This window comes from Ambystoma mexicanum, chromosome 7p (assembly GCF_040938575.1).
Source record: "Ambystoma mexicanum isolate Mex_15411 chromosome 7p, UKY_AmexF1_1, whole genome shotgun sequence".
Taxonomy (NCBI): Eukaryota; Metazoa; Chordata; class Amphibia; order Caudata; family Ambystomatidae; genus Ambystoma; species Ambystoma mexicanum.
The window spans coordinates 759,841,106-759,867,316 of record NC_090939.1 but is presented as its reverse complement, the minus strand read 5'-3'; the positions used below and the strand labels follow the sequence as shown (position 1 = coordinate 759,867,316).

Sequence of the window (26,211 nt, the reverse complement as noted above, 5' to 3'; positions counted from 1 at the left end):
TGAGCCAGAGCATATTGATGTGGACAGGTCTAAGGATGTTTGTGTCAGGGGCATTATGTTTGGTGAGGAAGACATTTTTAATGGTATGAAACCCATTCACAATGGGAAGGCGACGTCTCGAAATGGGTTCCCAATTGGTGGAAACCAATTGTATAAAACCTTTTAAACTCTGTTAGGCAATCCAGGGTATTGGCCACGTCTTGGGACAGTAGTCTGATCGTATCTATTTTTAAAAAACGGTTCTTCTTGCGGCCCCCATTGCTAATGCCCATTTGTCTGCTAGATATAGCAAGCAAAATCCTCATTAAATGTCTGTTGGTTAGATTAGAGAAACGGGCTGTCTCAATGAAGTTACTGAACCCCTTTGTGGCAGGCTTTAAGAAGGGATTTTCAATGATAGATCATTGTCTACTTTTAAATGTTCATATTGAAAAGTACTGTCTCATTAAAGGCGGGAAGCTCTATGTAGCCTTCATTGATTTAGAGCAAGCCTTCCATTCTATGCCTGGGAATCTGCGGTGGTGAAAGTTGGCTGCACTGAATTTGCTGAAAGATAAATGTGCTCCTTAAGTTAATTCAACTTTGTTATGTAGTGCAGAGTACAACATCTGGCAGGACCTCAGCAGATTTCCCATCACACAAAGGGGTAAAGCAAGGTTGTTCACTTGCGCCATTATTATTCATTTTATTCATCGGATTTTGACCCCTTAAATTCAAGAAGAAACATAACCCCCCCCCTCGTTACAAAGTATTCAATTTGTGGTAACCTATATGCAGATGACATAGCCCTGATAGACTTGACGCCCAGGGGACTTACCTATGCAGAGAAATATATCACCCATACCTCTAAGCTAAACATGTGCAAAACTAAACTGGTGGTGTTTGGAAAGACAAAAACCAAATCTCATGGCCTTAAAGAAGGAGCGCATCGCAGAGGTTTGCTACTGTTATTTGGGATTACTTTCTTTCTAAAAATGGTAAGTGGTCAAAGCATATAAAAATTACTGCAAATGCTGCACTGTGCACCTTACTGTTATACTGCAGTGAGATTTGGGGTTACCCCAACTGCTCTCAGATTGAGGTAACACAAAACAAACTTTAAAGAGAGTATAAGGCCTCCTGCAAGGCAGCCCTAATTGTGCAGTACACTTAGAATTAGAAATCCAAAGTATATTACATTTGTGTCCTACTTCCTGCATATATTTTTAGGAAACTCTGACAACCTCAACATGATGTACTGGAGGAAATAGTAGGGTCATCTTCAAATATTAACTATGGCTGGTACAGTGAAGGGTGCAAACTTTAATCAAGTTGGGTTTTGAAAAATCTGGACACCTTTCAGTATATTTCGTTGAATTACCTAAAATACATCCTGAAGCACGATGCATTAAGGCGTAATCGGAAGATGAGCATACCATATGTTTGCACCACCACCTCTTGGAATATGTGTGCCAGTCACTGTGTAAATATGGTACAAGGAGGGGAATTAGAGGTGTGTCTGTGTTTGTGAATGACTGAATGTCCATGTGTGTATGTGCACGTGACTGCATTTATTTGATTGGCAGTAGAAGGGGCTGCATTACCTGGCTCATGGATGTGTTTCACACTGGGAGTGTTGGCCTATAGTGTGGGTGTGACATCATGAATGTGCATTACATTGGGAATGCTGATAGGGAAGGCTAGCAAATATGTGTGGGCACAGCATCATGAAAGTGTGTTATGCAAGGACTGTGGACTTAGGTATTTTATTGGAATAGCACCACAAAAGCATTTTACAATGGGAATATTGGATTATATTTTGGGCACACTGTTATGAAAATGCGTCACAATGGGAATGCTGGCATATAGAGTGGGTGACAGCATAACATATTATACAGTGGAAAGTCTTATATTATCTTGCCTTCACAACATCACAAACATATTTTACAGTAGCACTGCCAGTTAGCATGTATTGTTGGCACAATATATTGAAAATGTCTTACAGTGGGAATCAAGTAATATATTGTGGATTCAGCATCATGCAAATGTTTTACAGTGGGAATGCTGCGTAATCTGCAGTAACGACATCATGAAAAATGTAGTTAAAAAATCCTATGCATTGCTAGTGAATTGCTATTTACTGGCTTTTTTCATGTCTTTCCCCCACAGACACGAAAGTAAATTGTATGGATTTGTACTCTACTTTTCTCAAAAAATGCGCTTTAACTATTATTTTTGATCATTTCTCTGGGGGAGAACTCCCTTAATCGCCTTTACATTACCCGCTGCTCTCAGTTGGAATGCTAATTTGGGGAAATATTAATCCCCCATCACTAAAAATTTTCGGCAGCCACCACTGACCTTGAATCATTTAGAAATGCTTGTGCCCCGATTGAGCCAAACACACCCCCAGCACCCAAAGCTACTTCCGTCCCTCCCTGGGGTCCATGCTGTCACCATCTCTCTTTGTCATATGCCAGGCAAGAAGTGGCTTTCCGTGAGTCCTGGTAGACAAGGGATTGGGCACTAGAGGGTTGAAAATAGTAATGCAATATTTTGTGATAAGATCTTGAAAATGAGGATTAATATTCTCTCAGCGCAAATCATCCGGGTTCCATTAGTTACTTTCCTTGAGTCCTGCCTTCTGCGCCTGCCCTGACAAGGCACAGAAGGCTCTCGCAATACTCTACCCCATTTCTTCTGTCATTTAGTTTATTTTGAACAAACCTTTACAGTGAAATTAATGTTATGCTAGACAGTAGTTTAGATTCTTTGTTTGGTGTATTGAAATATAAAAATGTCATATACCATAGAGATGGCATAATTATGCAAGCTAAAAAGTATCAGGTTTATTGTCTAATGTGAGCTGTGTGTGTTGTATTTACAGGTGCTTGGAGGAATCCCCTGGCAGGCCTATTTCCAGCGAGTTCTTTCAGCCTCTTCAGCTACCTATGCTCAAGTGCTTTCATTCCTAGCTGCATTTGGCTGTTTAGTAATAGCCATTCCATCAGTGCTCATTGGGGCAGTGGGAGCATCAACAGGTAAGCAATGTGTGAAAGAGCCTCTACATTTTTTTTTTGTTTTGTTTTTTGGGAGGTTGTGTCTGTGAGGCCCAGCTCACTGCTCGTGTACTTCGTAGATCCCACTTGACACAGAAAAAAATCCCCTTCTCTCGGGGTTCACCAGGAACAGAACACAGGCCCCTTCACTTGGGGTTACACAGAATATACTCAGGTTAGCTTTAGCACAGATCCCCGGTGGATGTGAACAGCAGCCGCGAACCCCCATCTACAACCTCAGCCTCCCGGATTTATGCTAGGATTACAGGCGTGGGCCACCACGCGCTGCGTCATTGAGAAATCTAAGAACAATGTATCTCCCTTGAATAAGAACTAAGAGCTAGTCATTGGCTGAATTAATTCCATGAGTGTACAACGGTGACACCATCTGGATTTTTATACACAATTTGACATTAGATAAAGATCAGAGGGCCAATGCAGTCTCAAAAATCCCCAGTTTACTTCAAAGGTGCCACACCCATTGAGTTGCATATCTTTCCAATGCATCTCTAATACTTCTACTTCCATGTGCATTTTGGTGCATTTCTCACTTTTTTTCAGATTGTGCCTCCTAATCTCCTGCTACCAGATAGCCCAGTAAATTCACAACACATGATTGCATTACTAATGATGTTTGAGTGCTGTATTGATGGCCATTCAAGGCTTCGGTCAGTTTTATGGTAGTTTTTCATCTGTGCATACTTGCTGCATCTCAGCATCCCTGGTGGATACATCGATGATTCTCTGCAAGAACCAACGGAAAGAAAAAAAAATCACTCAACCACCGGGAGAAGTCCATTGAATTATCTAGAAGTTGATTGATGGAGAGCAGGGAAATATTTCAGAGGGCACAAAAGCAGGAAACTAAGAGAAATTAAGAAAAGACACAAAAGTAACTTAGCAGGAAGAAAAAAACACAGACGGAATTCTAGTAAGTAGAGAAGGGGGTAGAGAAAAACACTATGGAATAGATAGAACACAATCAGAAGACATATGTTCCAGGTAAGAAGATGGAGAAGAGGCAAGCAAGAGTGATGCAAAGACCGTGGAGCAAAATGCTACAACACTAAACGACCACCTAATTTACCATTAGGTGAACCGAGGAAGAAATGATGAACAATATAATAACGATTTTGATAAAGCTATTGTTGCAGGAGTAAAAGGGGGTAAGGTTATTGATTTGAAAGACAAAGACAAATATGATATAGGTTATGAGTACGGTGAATTTGAAGAAGTTCTTATAGGTGAAAGGAGGATATTGGAAGTAAATTGAGGGAGTAAATCAACATGTGTTTTGCCAAGGGTTAGAGTAATGTCAATGGAATAAGAGAAACTCTAAACCAAATAAATGGAGGATGTGCTGTATGCAAGATAGAATGGCAAGGCTGGAACAAATCAATTCTCAGTATCAGCCGCTCTCATACTTCAGGCTTTACATCTGTCATTCAACATTCCTGACTCCCAGACAGTCATCGATGCACCATGAGTATGCATCCCTTCTATGGGCAATACATCCACCTATGTGGGGCCTTAGCATATTCAATGGTATTTATTGTTTATTTATATGGCGCCTATATACATGAAAGTGTTTCAAAGTGCTCAAGCAGGGTGGGAACAAGGGGAAAAACAACAGTCGCTTAGAGCCCTTGAAATTCTGAGACGATAACAGTCTGCACAGGCAGAGTAAGTGCGTAAAATATATGTAATAGTTGAGACACAGCAAATAGGCCTGATGGCGATTCTGCAATTTTACCAGTGCAATTAAAGGGAGAAAACAAGGGAGAATAGACAGAATAGACAGGCGATCCTCAGGTACATGGCATAGAAGGTCACAGGGAGAGAGAGGGGGAGGACCAAGTACACCCAATCAGTGGAGACTGGTATTAGTGCAGAGAGCACCACTCTCTTGGCTTATTCTAAGTGCAGTGAAGGAGGGAGGGGGTAGGGCCCTGAAACAAGTGCGAGTGTGGACTGGCGGGGGTGCCCGGGAGCGGTGAGACTCTGATGTACACCAGGTGACCAGTCAGCAAGCTGTAATGAGGAAAAGGGAGAGATGGAGAGCAGAGAGGGCTAGGTTAGCAGGGTAGAGGGAACGCGAAGGAAGAGGAGAAGAGGAAGGTCTTGAGGAGTTTCTGGAACTTAAGAAGGTCGGGCACAAGACAGAGTGTAGCAGGAAGGCTATTCCAGAGGGAGGCACCTGCTGAGGATAAGGAGCTCCCTCCAAATCTCTGCTTGGAGAAACGGCTCACTCGCAGAAGGTTGGAGATAGATGGGCGAGGGCTCGTAGGGAAAGCATTTAGGAAGGCAGCATTTGCAGGTAGGTAGGTCCCAGGCCGCAGAAAACCTTGTGGACAATGCAGAGGGTCTTGAACTTGATCCTTGCAGCCACTGGGAGCCAGTGAAGAGATTTCAGCACCAGAGAGATTCAGTCCCTGGGCTTGAGGCCAAGGAGAAGTCTTGTGGTTCTGTTCTGGATGAGCTGCAGAGGGCACAGGGCAGAAGAAGGGAGGATGAGGAAGAGGTTGTTGCAATAGTCCAGCCTAAAGAGAAGCAAGGCTCTGGAGACAGTGAGTTGCTGGGGGAAAGTGAGTAAAGGAAGAGATGAGTCTATCAAAGGGACTGGATCACATTTGATGATTAAAGTGTTGGAAAGGATCCGATATCTAGTAAAGGGGATGATATTTCTTCTGTTTGTTTGGTTATAAACAATGATGGATTTAGGGATTTTGGGAGTCCCCAATACTTGTTCTACTGTGTATTGCCATGTTGTGCATTGAGTAAAAACATATCCAGATAGCACCAGTGGATATGAGTGGTGTATCATACCATCAAAATTATTTGCCATTTGTGCAGCATAAAAAGTGCAATAGAGATCCTCTACCGTAAGACAAAAAGTATGAAATAGTCTGTAGGAATATCTCTGATTCAGAAGCGAAAGAAATTCGTGATGAAAATGACAGTAACTAATTATCGATGAAAACATTGTGATATCCTCCTTCCTTCTATATTTTCCCACGCTTTATGGCTAGTCTACAAACTTAGCTAGTAACAGGAAAAACACAGGTTTGGCAGAAAAAGTCAAAAAAACCACAGCGCTTGTATGAATAAATATTAAGAGTGCACACATGCTGCAGGTGCCTCAGAGGTGTGGGAGTACTGCCAAGTACAACCCACTGTTGTGGAAACAATTAGAGCATGGGCAATTCTCAGTCACACTGCGCCCAAGAGTGCAATATAGGCATGTGTTGCAAGTAATTGAAGAGATATGTGGTTATAAGTCCGATGGATTTATTTGCAAAGAGGCCTGACAAGTGTATCGAGTCTAAAACGACTCTTTATCCGAGGCTGTAAACTGGAGATGGGACCTAAGATAAATTGAAGGAAAAGCCAAAGTGATGTGAAAGAGTTTTCTGTCACTGTCCTTCATTCAATTTATCGTAGGTCCCATCTCCCATTTACAGCCTCGGGTGAAGAGTCGGCTTAGACTCAAAACACGTGTCAGGCTACTTTGCAAATAAATCCATCGGACTTATAACCACATCTCTCTTCAATTACTTGCAACACATGCTTATATTGCACTCTTGGGCGCAGTGTGACTGAGAATTGCCGATGCTCTAATTGTTAGCTAGTAACAGACCTAGAAGGTCTGCTACTAGCTCTGTTATTAGAGCACACCCTTTTAATTTCCCTATCTGTTAAGCATGTTCTTTCTTAGATTCAGAGGGTTGCCTTTAAATTACTTTGCGAATTTGTCCTATGTGATGATTCCCTACAAATGACTAGATCAGCAGGCATTGGTTATATAACATTTTAAAAGATTTATTGATTGAAACAGATGTTTCTCTTGCCTCCACCTCTCCTTTACAGATCATTGGAATTCATCTAGCCCCAGCATCCCCAGGTCTCTCTGGACACTTTCAGGATCACATTCTATGTTGGTTGAGGATTTGTGTTCAACGTTATCAGTCGCAATTGATATAAGGCTCTTTGACTCGTAATAGGCATAGGTTTTACAGCAATGACTATTGGGAGTAACATGCTTTCATCTCCCAGTTTACAGGAGTATGATTTAGTTTAGGCCGAATGATGTTGTTTTTTGTGGTATTAAGATGTCCTTTCCCGACACGCATTAGTTTGATTTATTCCACTTAGTTCTTGATCAATCTCAGGCCAAAGTATCTTGGATTTGAAAATATTTTCTTCCCACAACTTTTCTAGTTTGGGTTCTCATCTTGCTGTCCTGCTACAAGGATAATATCAATTGTGCCAATATGACTTAATTTCCAACCTCACATACATTTGAATTGTTACATTGTTTTCTGGCTAGAATTTACATTCCTAGACAATGTCTGTTGGGGTCAATACTTCAATTCCCATCATGCATCACCTTTGAATCATCCCACTTTGCACTTGTTAGTTTATGCTTAATGCGAAGCAGAGTTAGCCTGGGAAATGTGTCCTCATCCCCTTGCTTGAAGCATGTGATCTAGTCTCTCTTTATCACTCTTCATTTTTGAGTGAACTACTTTTCATAGCAGGGTTCCGCCATCTTTTTCCTAGTTTGTTTTGACATGTCTTTGGCAATTATTACCGCCTTTTACAGCTGTTAATATTCATTCTCTCTCACTCACTCACTCATCGTTGAGGAACCTACTTTGTCAAGAATGCATTTGTTTATCCCCGTTCATGCCAGTACAGAGTCTACCGGTTTGGAATGCAGGGCACCTTTCCACTTTGCCCAGTCTCCGGGACCTCAGTTTCAGGTTGAAGAGTCCTCCAAATCACTTTCTCACTTAACTCCTTCACTGCCATTGCCTGGCGGCTTGCGTCCATGTTCCTCCTCACTTCCCTCTCGCTCCATTCGCCTCATGAATCTGCACCTCCCTTGCAGCTTGCTTATACTCTTCTTCCTGTTTGTTCACGGGCAGACTCTTGGTGTCTGAGCTGCACGAGGTGACTGTGTATGCCAGTGGCATATTTCCGTATTATTCTTTCTAAAGTCCCACCAGTGGACGTCCTGGTGCCCATATCTTGGGAGTTCTAACCAAAGAAACATTCCCCAAATGTCTTGGACTGAATTTGAATTAGTAGATTATCCTCCTAGATATGTTAGTGAATTTGAATTTACTGTTACCACATCCACCAAGGGCACTAGTGAAAGCACTTGGGTGCTGTGATAACACGGACAGGCACTGAAACCTCGTCTGTTTGTCCCTATCTCTGCTTCACCACCTTACCTCCAGCAGCCCTGCTCAGCATTTGTTGGTGTTACAGTTTTCTAGGTACTTCCGCAGCATGTACCCTTCCAGAAGGCCACTTTACTCCCAACGGCCAACATGCCCCAGCTCCTAACGGAAGATGCTTACCATGCATGTGTGGTTTGCAGCCATTTTGAAAGATCAGCCTTGTGGGATTGGTCTTGAATTGACCGAAAGACATAACAGACTCTGATTTTTCATGTCCTTTCTTCTGCAAGGGGCTAAAACAGAGGACAGTAGTTGATTATTCCTGCAGTTGCATCGGGGGAAGAAAGAAGGGGGGCTAGTGTTTCACATCTAACTTGGAAAGCTTCGAGAATTCATCAATTTCCTGTAATCCTTGCACACAATGAAATCCTGTCATCATTTTCATCTTCCAAAACACCAGCAGAATATGTGTAAAGAATGCACATACAGCAGAGCTGTAACTAATCGTGCACATAAAATACTGTATGTAATGACATAATTGCGCATCTGCAAATCTATGTTTCTAGTTGGTTTTTCCCTTCCATCCATTTTTCACTGTCCTGTATTTCAACATATGGACTCAAGAGTGTAAGGTTCTGGAGGGTAAAACTGGGCGGGAGTGAGAGCATGCCACAAAGAGAGGGTGAGAGCAAGAGAGAGTAGGGTGACAGGGTATGCTTTTCCAGGTAGACGCATTTGAAGGTTAGACTCGTTGCAGTTGTTGCGACCCATGTGTGCTTTTACCCAAGGCACATATCACGGCCAACCGTTCAAAACATTTTTATAACTGAAGCTTGAATAGTACATAGAAAATGCTAGTAATTCTAGTCATTTGTTAGTTCTTTTCCTACTAAAAATGTTTGAGGAGATAACTTACTATCCTACAGTCCCAGACATTTGGGCAACATTCTTTCTTTTGTTTGGAGCCGCCTGGTAGGGTGCCATGAAGTCCCCTGGGGGGGGGGGGGGGGGCATTGGAATGAAGTCTAAGTTTCAGTGTGAGAGCTGCACCCGCAGGTTCCTTTTTCCTGGCAGGTAGGCTTGCGGCAGCGGGAATGTGTGATTTGTGGAGCAAGAAGGACGTAGCAGGGAGTACGCTACACAGACCTAAGAAGGAGAGCTATAGTGGGCCTCGGATTGAGAATCGGGCAGAACAAATGTGCAGGCTGAGCAGTAGAGCATTGTAGTTGGACAAAGAGACAAGAAGTCGAGGGAGGTTGAACCATTTGACTGTATGAAACAACTTTGTGCTTCCTATGTAATGTAGGGGGATTGGGAACTCTTCTGCATTGGGTCTGTCTATGCATATTTTCACAGATGAATGTGGGGAGCTCAGACGAATGTGCATCCACAGTACTATAAATGCAGAAAATATCCTTGCATAGCATTGCCTGCTAATACTTTGCAATGAAAATTGTGCCCATACGTATTACAATTTGAAAAATGAATGAGGTGTTGTCCTGATCATTTAATGTTGCAGATTGGAACCAGACGATGTATGGTTCACCAGACCCCAACACCCGGAAGGAAGCTGACATGATTTTGCCAATCGTCCTTCAATACCTTTGCCCCCCTTACATTTCTTTCTTCGGGCTTGGGGCGGTCTCTGCCGCTGTCATGTCTTCCGCGGACTCCTCCATCCTGTCAGCCAGCTCCATGTTTGCCAGGAACATCTACCAGCTGGCCTTTCGGCAAAACGTAAGTCGCTCGCACATCATCAAGGTGCTCAAGTGCATTTCAATTGCTATGCAGAAAGGGGTTCCAAAAATGGCAAGTGGAAATTACAATCATGTGGAACTAGTTAACAATTTTACAAGAGTTAAATGTAGAAAAGATATTATTAACTTGAAATTGTCACATCGTCAAGTTGCCCAGATTTGAGGATGTGTCCATAGAACACAGCTGATGTCCATTGTATTGCAATTGTGAATATTGTTGTGAACAAACTGAACTTAAAATGAGGCGACTAGGGGAGAGAGACTAACTATTAATACATCGGAAGAAAACATGAAAGTACATGGATTAAAACCCACTAAGTCGTATACCGCAGAGTTTCACTGGCCAGTAATGGCAAGACAGAGAGGGATTAAAGTAGGAAATCACACTTCTCCCCAGAGATGCCCCCCCCAAAACAAACTTTGAGCATACAACTAGACTGATCTAGATACAGCGGGTTTCCTCTCCTGTCTTCTTCAATTCTTTAGGGCTGTTGCAGAAGTCAGAGCGGGTGAAAACCAGGCAAATCATTACCACCTGCCAGTATTCTGCTAACAGTGATTGATTCAGTGGTCAGCTGGCATTGCTTTGCCATCAGTCAGTGGAAATCTTTGCCCATCAACCCAGGGCAACATCAAGTGGGTGATCTGTGGTACCTGGGATTAGCCTCACCTAAGCCCATGCTCACTGACTAGAACGTTCTGTAAACCGTCCCACAGCGTCTGCCGACAGGGGAGTAACTCATTTGCAGACGGAACAATCAATTGGTTTTATTGCTTTTGTTTTGAATGTTTCTATAGAACTTGTCTTTTTGTTTGCAGTAATTCTTATAATGCAAATGGTGCCCAAGGTGCACAAGAGTTCTCTGCATAGCACGGGTGGTTGATTAGACGTGAATAATCGTTACATAGATCAATGGGAGAGCTGTACATAACAATGAAAGACGCCATCCTTTTGGGTAGGAGGGTTCTTGGAGGCAAACCACCACGCTCTAATGGTATCCCTTGGTCGAGCTCAAGACGTAGACATAAGAAGGTGTTAGTGGTGCAACTAAGCTCAAACATAAAAGAAAACCAGTAAAAGGTTAAAGATTATTATTGTCCGAACTGAGTTGAATACATTGAAATTCGATCATTTAATTTCGATAGAAATTTGCAAATAACTTTAAATAGGAAACCCAAGAAAGATAACTCTAGCTGTTATGAGGCAAGTCAAGGGAGTCAACAAATTGCATTGGTTCCTATGGGGGGTAATGTTAATCTACAGGCAATGTAAAAAATTCAAATAAATGAAGTGTAGTCCTGGTACTCTGGACAACGAGCCGGGCAAAACGTTTTGAGCATATGAGCATCCTCGGTTTGAAGCAAGTATCAGGTTGGTCTGCTCAGACAGATTTGAATTACATTTTACATGCAATGGAAAATATAGCTTAATGAATGCAGACATTCCTCAACCTCCCGGCTCATTCTTGGACCCGGGCCGTCTTGTTTGGAAATGGTGGCTGTCATTATATATATTCCTGGCATAAAAAAGAAGAGAGAATCTTTTGGACCCAGGCCTCTCTGCCACATGGAAATTGGATAAAAGCACAGAGTGGAGCATAATGATCCCCTGATGGTGGAGTCATTGATAATGTTGGGTAAAGTTGTGTATGAGTGGAGAGAATGTCTTGAGAATCTCTGAGGAAATGTATGTAGGTGTTGATGAAGTAAGCTTCTTGTCATAAGTGGTGAGTCTGAGTACCTGATGTGAAGCATGTCAGGTAGGATATTTCAGGATGGATAGTATGATTTATATTGACATTGTGTGTGCATGATATGTCTCACAGTGCTCATGTTGTCATTGAAGCTTTGATTCATGTCTCTGGGTGTTGACATGAGAGTGGTGCAATGAATTGGGTAGGGGGTTAATGCAGTGATGTTAAGATAGGTCCAAAGATACCAATAAGAAGAAGAAAATACTCAATAATGGAGAAACTCCAAGTGCATGAGAAAACCCAGCTTTATTCTGAATACAGACGGCCCCTAGGAGAACGTACAAGTGACAATCTCAAAATGGTGCTAGAAAAAACAGTTTTTTAACAGAGGAAATCATCACAATTGATGTAATTGTTAATACAGTCACAACAAACTTCTATTCGCATACTTGATTGGATGTAGAGTATAGGATGCATATTTATCTATAAGTGACCTCTTTATAATTGGTCCTTTTACAACTCATAACCCCACCGAGGGTAAACCCTCTACAGATAATACATTTAAATCTAATATGCACTTGGTTGACATTCAACTACACTAGTGGATAAGAGGAACATGGTTTCATTGGTTGGTTGTTCGCTCAGCCGACCTCGACACCTTGCATGGTGCCAAGTTACTTGATGGTCCAGGAGAGCAGAGCGAACTGCTATGATCTGGTTTAAAGAAGTTACTCCCATCTGTTCCAAAGCATGAGGTCTTATCTATCAGCTTTGTTAATGGCCTTGGCTGTCGTCTCTGTGTTTGGATGTGCAGAGGGAGTGGCAGGAGCACTATCTTATTGGGTCGGGAAGGAATGGTCATTGTTGGGATCATGTGGTTGAGGACCACTGTTTGGAATTTAAATTCATCTATTTATTGGATGTTCTGCTATTCTAACGTGTGTGGGCTTTCCTTCAGCAGCCACCCTGCGTGCTGTGTATTCATTTGTTGTGGGGTGAGTTGGCATGATAACCACTTGCCACTGGCATGCAAGGATATGTGTGTTTCTCACTGTTAAGAGCTGAAACAAATTAACCGTAATAATTGTAGCTCTGTGCCCTGGGAAACATTATCTGGTGTGGTTTCAGCTTGCTAAGCAGAACTCCCCTCTGCGCACTGACCTTAGTGTCACAGGCTCGTCCAAGCATCATGAGACCTGGAAACTTATTTTTAAGTGATTTTATGTCAGGCTACAATATTTCAGAATTGAGGCCAGCAGAGTTTGGTCTAAGCAATGGTGGCACTGCTGTCCATTCGCTGCTATGTTGTTTTCTTTATGTCTTGCACATCAGTGTTCTTCATGTCTACATGTAAGTGCTGTTAGCATCTATGTGCAAGTGTTCTTCGTGTCTCCATGCACATGTTCTTCGTTTCTACGTGTGTCACCACTTCATTATTCCCTGCCTGTCTATGCAGCAAAATGCAATCTACCTGTCGCCCTACTTAAGTCCCACAATCCATTCTACTCTCAGTTGTAACTATGTGGCTCTTAGTGTTTTACTAACTGTTTATAGACCAGTTCTCAGCTTGTATCTTCGTGTATACTCAGGGACAGGTGGGGGCGTGGCCACACCTGGTGTCAACCTCATTTTCATTATTACAATGTGTTCCAGCTTTAAATAGGGCTTTGCTGTGATTGCTGGTCTATAAAATCTTTATGAGATGGCATTGTGAGATTTGTGGGTAACTAGGAGGTTTACCGTTATTTTGTCATGTTAAGTATTCCCCTTTTTCTTTTAATTCAGCTGCTGTGCACCAGGTAGGGTTAGGAGCTTGGGCTTCATGTGTTTGATGAGGGGGGGGGGGGCACTGTATTGTGACTCTCCATGAGGGAATCAATGTCTTGAGATGGGATGGATGGAAATGAAGATTCTCTATCGTTGTTTGATGGAAAAGAATTTGATCGATCCTATTATGACTTCAGTGTGTTTGTCTAGTAGAAGGAGCTGGAGGAGTGAAAGGACCATTTGAGGGGTGAGAGTTCTTGATAGGTGTGGGAGGGGATAGTGGAACAGGTCCTCTGTGTTGTCTTCTGAGTGTGTCCATGTGGTCACATGGTAGATGAAAGGAGGTGATGAAGTGAAAGAGGGTTACATTTATAATCTTAGCAGCATATTTTGTGATGGAACCGAGACACTAAGGCAAGCGTCAAACCCAAACCTGTGAAAGTAAAACATATATAAACATAATTTAATAACTTCTATCATTATGAAGGACTAGTAACCTGCATCAAACAATGTTGAGTTTATACAGCATTTCCTAGTATTTTTGCAGTTTCATTAATAATGTTTCTGCACATCTTTCCTATGATTACCTTGCACATTGTCTTGCAAATTCAAATCAATACTACGCATGAGCGTTCATCTCTAACATCACAAGAACTCTTCTACCCTCTTTATCTGCCATCTGTGATGAGGAGATTGCATCCAGAGATGTGTCGTTCAGTATAGCCAAACAATTCCTTTAGCCAAGATTGATGAAAAAATCCCATTTGTTATCCAATCAATTTTCAGCTTTGAGTCCTCTACTTCAATGTGCTACTGCATTTTTATGTTTTCAAGATGCTTCAGAACATGGTAGCATGTCACATTAATATTCCAATAAATTAATTATATCATTGAAGTAAATAGGGTAACCTTTGTTGTCTCTAAAGGAGCAGTTCAATGACATGGTAGCAAAGAAATGGGGAAAATAACAAAGACCAAAATCCTTTGGAATCTGTTGAAGTCACAAGAGCAAAGTTGTGGGAAAGAGGCTGTGTCTCAAAAGGAGCAGGGATATGAAACTTTGCATTAACACCCCCAGCATCTGTCAGATAGGAGTGGTTCTTCGAGAAGAGGGAGAGGCACACCGAAACCAGAGGTGGCATATTGGAATGGAGCTCAGCTAGAATTCAGGTGTCTGCAGCATTGAAGTGGTAAAGTTCAGTATAAATGGCACTATTGTCTGATTGATCATTATTGCAAAAAGGATTCTGGGTCTTTAAGCACCAGCGTTACCTTCTTCTTCTTTGTCAGTGGAAAAGGATGTCCATTCCACGTAGCCTTTGTACCTTCTGTGATAGCCATACAGGGAGATGCAAGATGCTAACTGGAATTGGTGTCTTCTGGGGCCGGGAGGTGGGAGATTGTCAGAAGAAAAAAAGGGCAATGGCTGTAATTTGACAAAAGATTCATATACCATAGTATCAGGAATCACATGTCAAGGAACCCAGCAGCAAGCATGGGAAACAGAAGAGTTATGGTGCACATACAGGTTACCACCAGCAACCTATATAATGTACCATCTTATATATTCATCTCCACCCTCTCCTTCTGTCCTCACATATCTGACATCTCTAAGAAGTCAAACTATCAGCTGCTCCTCCTCAGAGGTATTCTTCCTTTCCTCACTTTTCCCCAGAAGCTCATTGTCTCCAGAGCTCTGGTCCTCTCTAGGCTGGACTACTGCAACAGCCTCTTTCTAAATCTTCCTGCCTCTACTCTCTGTCCTCTACAACTTATCCAGAACAGGACTGTGAGGCTTGTCCTTGGCTTCAAGCCAAGGGATCGTATCTCTCCAGCACTGAATTCTCTTCATTGGCTCCCAGTGGCAGCAAGGATCAAGTTCAAGACCCTCTGCACCATCCACAAGTTTTTCTGGGGCATGGGACTGCACTACCTTCAATGCTCTCTTCATACACATCTCCCTTCTTGAACTATCCGCTCATACACCTCTAATTCTATGAGGGTCAGTCGATTTTCCAAGCAGAAAGATTGGAGGGGATCTCTTTCATCGGCTGGGGTCTCCCTCTCGAACAGCCTCCCCACCTCTCTCAAACTTGAGCAGAACCACCTCCGGTTCAGAATGCAAGTCAAGACCTTCCTTTTCGCTTCCGCTTTCTCTCTTTCTCTCCCATGCTGATGACCCATCTGGTGTATGCACTAGTCACCTGGCCACCCTCTGAATTTGGGCCCAGGTCCCTTCATGTCCAGTTGCACCTCGCACTGTCTCTTGGCTCCCCAGCATGTGTGGTCTGTATCTGTAACCCTACAGTCCCCTTGCTCTGCACTTATGAGCCACCCGTTGGCTGCACTTTCTATTACCTGCACTGAGCCACTTGTTGGCTGCACTTTTTGATTACCTGCCCCAACCCCCTTTTGGCACTTCTCCCCATCCACTTCCCTGCAGTTGCACGATCTGAATGGCACAAGGCCTAGTAAGATTGTTGTTTTGTCCTCCCTCTTTTCCCCGCTCCTTGTCTTGTCACACCTAGAAACATTTGTGTACAGGCTCGTTATAAATGCCATTTCATATCATATCATACCATGACTAAGTGATAGCAAGAGGGTGTAACAAATGTACCTGGTCATTATGAGCCCAGTTATTGATGTCTTAGATTTCAGTGCAGAATCGTCCGATTATGTAAAGTTATCATATTTTGTGCTGGAGGATTGTGAGGAGTTCTATGTAGGAGTTACCATTTTACGGTGCTCTCGATGGCCACACTGATGCAATCTTCGCAGCACATACTACAGCGGTCCAATGCTTTTACAGAGCACCTGTTTTGGTAAACATTTTTTTTTAAACTTTGGCAAAGTGTTAAGTAGTATAAAAATGAAAAAGTAAAAAAATATAAACATACCTACATGCCTTCAAAGTCCCAGGTGTTTTCTTGCTCTAACATGAAAAAATCATCATTGCTTTCATTACTGCTGAATTTAAAATACAATTTTCTGTTACAGGCCTCAGAGAGAGAAATCATTTGGGTCATGCGAGCAACTGTTTTCGTCTTCGGCGCTGCAGCGACGGCGATGGCGCTACTCGCGAAGTCGATCTACGGACTCTGGTACCTCAGCTCCGACCTGGTCTACATCATTATTTTCCCTCAGTTGCTCTGCGTCCTTTTCATCAAAGGAACCAATACCTATGGCTCAATCGCAGGGTATGTTTTAGGATTTCTCCTCCGAATAAGCGGAGGGGAGCCCTATCTTTACCTACCGCCCCTTTTCTGCTACCCCGGCTGCTACCAAGACGAGAACAACATATACATTCAACGGTTCCCATTTAAACTGCTCTCCATGCTGACCTCTTTCATCACTAATATCGCTGTCTCCTATCTGGTGAAGTACCTGTTTGAGAGTGGCCGGGTGACACCCAAACTAGACATGCTTGATGCCGTGGTGGCAAAGCACAGTGACGAAAACATGGACAAAACAACTCTCGTGAAAAGTGATAACATCAATCTATCTGAACTCGCTCCGGTGAAGCCCAGGCAGAGTGTGACACTCAACACCAATTTCACAAATACAGAGGCGTTCAGTGACTTGGATTCAAGCCCAGAGTTGCCAGAAGATCGGCATATCGACTAAGATGCCACCATCTTGTCACAACAAAATGGCGCCTGAAGGAACAGCTTCGGTGTGCAACGGGACACATATTGATGCACAGCATTCTAGCGCAGCAAATGCTTCTGCTAACCAAATGCCACGCGGCACACTAGGGAAATAGGATCCGGTGCAATTGACTGTTTTGTGGTGTCTTTCAGTTGTTTTTTCTTTGCTGTCGTTAACGTGTTGTTAGTTGTGGCAGGAATTCCCAGATATGAGAAAGACAATGAAGCCATATGTTAAACGTAAAGGGGACTATGCACTGTTAGGAAAAGAATCAACTGGAAAGCAAAAAGAACATCTGCTATTGGAAAAGTAAATGGTGTCTTCTCATTATGCTGAAAGAACATGACCATAACTTTTCTTCAAGCAGTTCTAAGTATATATTATTTCATCCGAACAAGGCCAAAAGAAAACTCTTATATATATATACACTGTGTGCAATGTATTTATGTATTTATCAATAGAACTTCCATATAGAGATATAGCAATAAAAGAATAGACAGATATTTTGTAATTTGTAGGAATTATTAATATTGTTAAACTAAGTATTTTTTTATTTGTATTTTTTCTACTTCAGTTATTTTTTTAACGATTGCAATGTCATATTGTACATTCATGGTGGAGAGGCCTTTTAATTTTCAGCAGCACCAAACTACCATCATTTCTTTCAACACATGTGATCATGCAGATGTGTGCGTGTTTTTATGACTGTGTTTATGACTGCTGTGGCTTCAAGGCGCTGCATAGTAAAGACGCTATTCTGGTCATCTACACATTGGGAATGACCGAGGGCTGGCGAGGTTTGGTATGGACAGGCAGAAGCATGTTGAAGAACGCTTGATAAGAGAGAACCGTGTTGAACACACCCTGGTTAATTCAATAGTAGGCTTATCGGTCCGTCCTATGAATAAAAAGGGCCGTCTTTAATGGCATGATAGGTTATTTATAATGTGCTTAATACCCAGAGGTTTCTAAGCACGGACCCGGGGATCGTCGAACCTGTGTTACTCCATGTCGTCTTGCTTCCAAAGGGAGAACGGTGCCCCTGAGCTATCCTCTCGAGACAGATAGGTCTTCCTCTGGTAGGGGGAATAATGAATGCAGTCTGCTTTAAGTGGCATATGGGCCCTCATTCCGAGGTTGGTGCTAGTCATGGCGCTATTAGCGCCATGACTAGCACCAATATCGGTACCGCCACCGACTTGGTAGTATGGGGACTTACCTGTCTATTCCGACCTTTAAGGGACCGGTAAGTCCCCATTTGAAAAGCCATTCCCCATTCCCATTTGAGCCCCCATAGGGCTCAATGGGAAGGCGTCAATAACGGTACCACAAATTGCGGTACCGTTATTGACCACGGTATCCCTTTGCGGGAGGACCCGCAAAGGGACCTTGGAATAGGGCGCAAAGGGATTACCGGCACCGGTGTCATTACCGTTGCCCGGTATCCCTTTGCGAACCAGGTCGTAATGACCCCCATGGTGTGTTATTTTATGCAACATTACACAAACGATATCTATAACTGCACATCATGGCATATTCTGTCAAGAGCCACAAATATGAAATTACAGAGCTGTAAATGATTTTGACAAGCTTGCTATCATTTGCAGTTCTCAGGAGAGTGCAACAATAGCTAAGGGACTTATATGTGGTTTGCAGCATTTCTGCATTTAAAGTGTTTCCGAAATCCTCAGTACTAGGCTGTTCCAACAGCAATGCATTTCTAGAAAGCAGATTTAGTGAGTGCTACATTGAGCATGCAAGCAACAGACCTGGCTCCATTTCTCCAAAATGCAGACTATATCCTAAAACCGCGAGAGCCTCTCTCTAGAGATTGGGCGTGGTCAAATAACCATTCAGTGCAATGGGGCCCACCTGGAGCCTGTACACTCACATTCTAGGTCCCTGTGTCACACCAGAGGAAATGTTCCCATTTACATCAGTCTAGTCCTACCCACAAGGACCGATGAGCACCAAAATGCTAGGCAAGTCTTCTATGGACAAGAGTACCAACAGCAGACCCAGACACATGTTTCAGCCTGCTGAGACTCATCAGTGAAGTGTGGCTGAGGTGCAGTCAGTGTCTGTGTCTCTTTGCCTGTGTTTCTTTGTGTGTCTGTTTCTCTCCCTCTCTCCCTATGTCTCTCTCCCCACATTTGGATTACATTTCTTAACTTGCTGTGAAACATCAATATTTTCAAAGTTGTCCAACAGTGTGAGAACGAACGGGGCAAATAACTGGCAGGACGGTGTCTACAAGCACATGTGACTTCTATGTGCCATGCAACCAGAGAAACAAGCATTTTCATATCATTCTGGCTCTGCCCACAAGACCAGTACAGCACTAAAAAGGCAGAAAATTATCTGTGCAAAAGTACCGATAGGCATATTATGTTTGCCTTTTTACAGTGTCCTCTGTCAGTGAGGTGCAGCATTCATCTAAGCACAAAGACCAAGGGACATATGGATTTCTTGTACTAACGTAGGGTGTACCCCAAAGGGCTTCAACAATTGCAAAAAGTGTGGGAGCCCCTCTACTGAGAATGAACAAGGCCTCAAATATGCCCTTAAAGGTATTGAAGCTTTTCTTGCTTGGTAGAGTTTTGTATTCTGGCAGCCGTCTTTAGGTATTTCGTCATTGTGTTGTCTATATGGTCACGTTTCTATTGTTGCAACGTAGTCACCACTTTAAACAGTCCACTGCATCTATATTATGTAAATACTTTTCATATTTGGTGCCAGTGACAAAAGTTTGGATTCTGTAGGTAACAGCAAAGCAGCAGTGTTTGTAGTTAGACTGCACAAGTTGGATGAGCTATCCCTCTGAATTTTAAATAAGCTGTATTTATTTATTCATTATTTCTCATTATTATTAGCATTAGTAGAGTATTTATTGATCGTTCACCTAGCTTTAGGAAGTAACAGAGCGCTTTACAATCATAAGGGAAGAAGAGAAGGAAGGGAAGTTTGGCAGATCGCCCAGTCTCAGGTAGGGTTGAGACCGGAGGGTGTGTAGCCCTAGGTGTTAGTGAAAGGCCGCTCCTTAAAAAGGAGGGTATTGAGCTCCTTCCTGAACATTTGTATGTATTTCATATGCATACTGTGTATTTTAAAGATCAAGGCTGCTTCACAGAGTTCCAGGGTGTAACCATACATGCAAAGACACAGGTTGAACATCTACAAGTGTGTTGGATATGGGCGGCCAAGAAAGACATATTCGTAGTGTGTCGAGGTTGTTAGAACTACAAACACGTATTTACACTTGAAAAGAAGATCAACAGGAAGGAAAAGAAGTGAACTTTTTCAAGTAAATTATTGCAGTGCTTTCTTTCTTTAAGCTTACTAATATGTCCATGTTTCAGTTATTCATGTTTTTCCTTTTGAATAGATTCAATAGATCCTATATGCTATATTGTTTACGAGTGCCCTGAACATTTTATTTTTCTTCGAAATTGTCTGCTTGAAGCAGTCCTAATACACCAATCCCCAAAGATCGCAATGCTGCTTATTTACTGGACACCTTTCCCTTGTCATCTTTGTCGTGATATTTCTGTAGCCCCAAAATATTGCCCTAACCGTTGTGATTTTCTTTGTGATAATCAAGAACCGTTTAGTCCTGCTTCAATACCATAGTTATATTCTGTGATAGCATAGATGCAGCAATAAAATGGTATTGTTTGCCTTCGGCTTTGACCCTTAAATCTGAATGCCCCCGCTAATGGCCAAACCCAATTCCTGTGTCCTAGCTATTGTAATTGGTTATTTATAACACATTCAATACCCAGAGACTTCTAAGCACTGACCCAGGGATTGAACCTGTGTTGCTCCACATCATCATGCTTCCAAGGCAAGCGTGTTGTTCCTGAGCTATCCCCACAAGACGCTAGCTTCTTTTTGTTTACCTGGTAAGGAGGGGTAAAATGTGCAATCTGTAGACCTGTCTGCAGTCCATTAGAATATGGCTTGATGATTGGCTAGTCGCTTTTGGCTCTCAGTTGCTCAATCAGGGCAGCTGATATCCCACAGACTACAGATTACAGCGAGCAGAATTTGTGTCACGTGAACATTTCTTGATTGTTCTCATCGTTCTCCGCGGCATATACAGTCTCTCAGCTTACAAATGAGACAATCTTAATACCAAACACCCCCAAGAACAGTGATCTGGTATTTTTGTGAAGCACTCAATAAGGCAGTAGGGCAGGAACTCAGAGGATATGAACGCACAGCTATTCTGTGGTACGGGCATCATTTAGCACCAGCTGTCCACTGCAAATCCTATGCATGAGCTATGTTAGTGCCTGTGAGATTTTACAGTTAATCATGACCTTTCTTTTCATGACATTTATACTCATTACTTTCTCGGATTTCATCAATAGCAAATCTCTGTGACATCACCTCTTGTGATGTCATCTGGGTCAACTGTGTTGATGCTAATCACGCACAAATATTTATTGGAAGAGCAGAGAGAAAAGTAAGAACAATTTGAGGAAAAACCAGCGGTTAAAAGATAACATATAGGATGTTAGAAAATCATGCTTCAGCAATGACCACAAAGCAAGTCATCTATATTGCTAATGCACACAAAAAGGTGGATTTTTAACACCTTCAGAAAGTCTCAAAATGTTGAAAGGCCACATATCTGATGGCATGTTTTTTCAAACATGAAGGACAACTGCTAAAAAGTCACATGCACAAAGTTATACATTTTGAATCTCGGAATATCCAACATCATGATGATCGAATTGCAAGTGTTGGTGGACCCACCAAGGATTAGATGTTTACAGGCAAAGAGGTTAGTTGACCCAATACATGAGCCTTGAACGTGTTGCAACTATGCCAAAAATAAAATGCAGATCACGGCGGGGGGAATCAGTGCACGTTTTCAAGTGTAGGAGAGATTAGATCACATTTTGAAAAATCTGAGAAGACCTCCAAATGAAGGGCCAACCTTAGCAAAGGGTGGTAGGGCACCTTTCCACATTCAAGCCTGGATAAAACTAGTGCTTGAAAAAAGTCATATAGTGGCACCAGTGGTTATATTGTCTTCAACAGAAAGGGGAGTACCAGGGCCTGGAGAGTGAATCCTATCAATAAAGGCAGTGAATGAGTGATGCTGAAAGAAGACAGGGAGGACAAGCAGAGTTACACCAGGCAATGGAATACTTGGGAGATTCTATTTTGCCAGGTGAAGCATCAGAACATTTAGCATAATCCAAGTCATAATGCCACCAAGGCTGTTGATGAGGCAAAGCCGTTTTGCAGCAGACAACAGCATTAGGTACAATAGGGTGTGTTACATATACTAGTGAATGAAGATACCCGAAAGAGCACCCTGTGGCTCAAGGGAGATATTTAACAACATAGAAACCAGGATAAGCCTCTGGTACACCCCATATTACAAGGAAAGGAAACAGGGTCTCCGGAAGCTGTCTAAGAAACAGTATCCAGAGAGAAAAGGAACTTACCGTTGAACCCCATATGCAATGAAAATGTGACCAAGAGTGTTAATGGCCGTCAAGAGGTCTAGCAACATGAGCAAACTGGTATTCCCATAATCCAGTATGTACGTTGAACGTTTCAAAAACTCGTTTTCAGCCATCTTGGTGCCACACCAATTACACTACACAGATGTTATGTTATGTTATTTTGCATTTATATAGCGCCTTATATACCATTGGTATACAGATGTATGTATAACTAAAAGAAATTGGATGAAGTGAGATTTTTAAAATGTTTAAATCTACATAATGCTCAAATGGCCTGACTAGGAAAGGCAGCCCCATTATGGATCAAATGTTAGACTGATCGTTCTGGTCCATATTTGTTTTGTTGTTGTTAGTGAAGTACTTAAATGGCTTTAGGTCTGATGAAACAAGGCCTTGAAAGAAAGATCCATTCATTACCGGTAATTCGATGTGGAACTGATCAGATGGAATGTGCTTGAATAAAAAGGCAATTCCAGTTTGGTTCACAAAAGATGTAGGCTTCATTGGAGAGCACATATCAGAATGGTCCAAGAGGATGAGCAATGCAAATTGAAACCATTAAAGAGCAGAGCTTGGCAGCAACATAGTCATCTTAGAAGTTGAGTTCTTAGATTTGACTGGCAAAATTCTCATATGAATACAATGTTTTCTAGAAAGAAAGGTATTTACTTGAGAAACGGTCTAGAGGTACAGAAGACTAGCATGGAGAGGACACGCTGACCATGCCAAGCAATTCCAATTATCAGATTAAGAGTAGCTGAGATTTTCAGAGAGAGGCATAGCTTATAATAAAGACGGTTGATCAAAGAGACAAGACTAATATTTTGTAATTCTATTACTGCTAACCTAGCTCAAGAGCAGTGGGGCGTTTACCAACAGGAGGGTGCCAGCATAGGACTTGGCGTATTATATACAGTAGCACAGCACTGTTAGTGGAGGGAGAGAAGAATTTGCATTCGCCCAGCAAGCATTGTTGAAGTAGCCATGTTTTTAGTGTTTTGCAGAACCAGAGGATGGTGGGGGCATTTCAAGCCTCCGCCTGGACTCAGGCCCAGATGGTCGCGTCTGGCAGGAGAAGGATGGCTTGCAAGTATTCAGTTTACGGGCTTGCTCAGACTCCAGCCTTTCGATATTTTACTATGTGAGCTCCGAGAGCCTCACGAGGTGTGGAGTTCAGCTGCTGAGTATGTTGGTGTTCCATTCAATGCTACTTTGTAGGTGATACATGCAGTTTAAATATGACCCTGGTGGCGAGGGGAACGAGTGGAGCTTGCACAGTGCTGGAGAGATATGGTCGAATTTGAGTGCAGCTGTAATGTGGCAGACTGTGGCATGGTGAATTGCCTTGAAGGAGAGCAGGTATGTGGCTGGAAGCCTAATAAACACACCATATCCCCATCAGGCAAGTGCATCTTTTTAATTCCTCAATCCCGCAGTTCCAGGTTTGAATCTTGGCCATGTGATGTGCCTTTCTCTCGGCTCTCAGGGCGATACGCTGTATGTAAGCTCCACTCTGTATCTAAGCTCCATTCTGTTATCCACAGAATAGCGGTGAGATGATTTGGGTGGACATATCATACATTGAACCCCACTTTCAGAGGAATACATTTTTAAAAATAGTTTCCTTCAATTACAAAAGTCTTATAGTGAAGCTTTCCTTTTCCCACATAGTAATTGATTGCAATACACATTCCTTCAATATGTCACTCTTGACAGTCACGCCCCTCCATTTGATAATGAGCAGGTTTATTTTTTGATGTTTTTTTTTGTTTGGTCTATAGCCCCAATAGAGCGGTTGACTAAATATTTAAAAGTATTTCAGTTAATTCATTAATTTTTCAATAGTCTCATGATATGAATATTTACATTGAAGGAAAGCAGTACACACCAAATGTGCTGAAGTATGGCTGTTCAGTTAAAGGAACTCATTGACACGTAACATATCCATTGTCCTTCCTATTTACAATACAACTTAAAAAAAATAAAGTTCATGGCAATTTATGTGAGGTTTTCATTGCTTAATGTTGGCAGAAAGCATACGGTTCAAGCGTTCCGAGCGGGACTGCAGTGCTGATGGCGAATTTGGTTTGGTGCCCCCGATCAGCAAGCTGCTCTGGTAGACAGTGGATACCCACTCGCACGCCTCATGGCCTGTTCATATCTTGAAGGTAAATAGTGTTAGTGTTGCTGCTCCCAAAACATAGCAAGACCATTTATGTTATAACATGCCTAGAACAATTATGGTGACAAGATGCAACATCCTACGTGCTGTATTGCAATGGGGTGTTACTTTTTGTAAACCTGTCTTTTTCTTTCCACTGGTTGTACATGCTAGACATGTGTGTGTTTGTGTCATGTGAATCCTACCAAATGAATGTAAACTTAGAAGAACAATCAGCCAAGCATAGGTTTTATCTTCGTTGTGTCCACCTGCATTCTTAAAACATTATTTATTTGTTTGAGAAAAAGTTACAACATATCAAACCCTGCATCTTTGCGTTATTAATATTTCAAGCAAGCTGTGTTTCTGTCTGTCTAATATATTGTACAGAAAAAAATGTATTGTAAATTGAATGTCTAAAAAACATGTATTTTGTGGTCATTTGTATGTAAGAAACACAATTTGTTAACTTTGCCCTAAAATAAAATACATAAAAACAGGGTGAACTGATCAAACAGAAACGTATTAACATGTCTGGTTTGTAGTCAGTAGCATAGCAGTAAAAAAATTCCAGTGGAATCCAGACAGAAGATATTTTATTCATCCAAGAAATGAACTGTTTTTATTAGCAAGCCCAGTAAAATAATGCTCATGTATAGTGTATGGTGTCCCTCAAATAAAGTCTGGTATTTAATGACTGTCTAATGGCCAGAATAATGTGTTACACTAATCGAGGAACACTGATGAATATTTTCAAATTTTCTTCAAGGCAAAACAGCCAATCACATCAAGCAAAGCCAACAATTAAACAGGACTCCGCTCCCCTGTAAAGACTATGCACGAATCAGATAGATAACAAAGTGACTTCTTAAAGACCCAGCGCACGCCCTCTTCCACTATGAGTACCATGCAGGTCTCTTCCCAGCCCTCTCATTTACCTTACAACTCCATCGGTCCAGGAACAGGGTCAGACTGGGACAAGAAATAGGCCCGGACACCCAAAAGAAAAGTGGCCAACCCCTCACCAAAAAATGGAATGGCCCTCAAACCATCATCCGCGAATTGCGTCAATTCACGACTTTACACAAAATGCTACTTATGGAGGGTTAATGGTGTTTGTTGTATAGAATGTTTTGTGTAAACACTTGAGAAAGTGATCATATTCCTTTTGTTCTTTTTTTTAATTAAAAAAAACATCATCACGACAACGGTAAATACTATGCAGAACCAGACTCAGGGCATGTCTACTAGTTGCCACCAGTAATGAAAATAGAGTTGCCTTTAATAAGCAGTACAGCCAAATGATTATACCGGAAACACGCAGCCAACAGTTTGGGTGTTTGTTATTAGGCATGGGAAATGCATTTGCAAGGCACTGCCGTAGTTGTAAGTGGCCATAAATGGTAGCAGCTGACTACAGAGAATCGCGTGATCTACGGAAGGGGGCGTTCTTGCCAGTGCAAGGAGCACACATAAT

General features: G+C 42.2%; 1 protein-coding gene across 4 annotated transcripts in view; it reads left to right on the top strand.

Moving 5' to 3' along the window:
* SLC5A7 (solute carrier family 5 member 7) overlaps positions 1-25,824 on the top strand; it is a 373,145-nt gene extending 347,321 nt beyond the window's left edge. For all 4 annotated transcript variants that reach the window (XM_069636887.1, XM_069636890.1, XM_069636886.1 and 1 more), the window contains exons 7-9: positions 2,867-3,020; positions 9,744-9,961; positions 16,440-25,824. In XM_069636887.1, the coding sequence (XP_069492988.1) occupies positions 2,867-3,020; positions 9,744-9,961; positions 16,440-17,066 (999 nt within the window). In that variant the 3' untranslated portion in view covers positions 17,067-25,824. The remainder of the gene's footprint in view (positions 1-2,866; positions 3,021-9,743; positions 9,962-16,439) is intronic.
* The last annotated feature ends 387 nt before the right edge of the window (positions 25,825-26,211 follow it).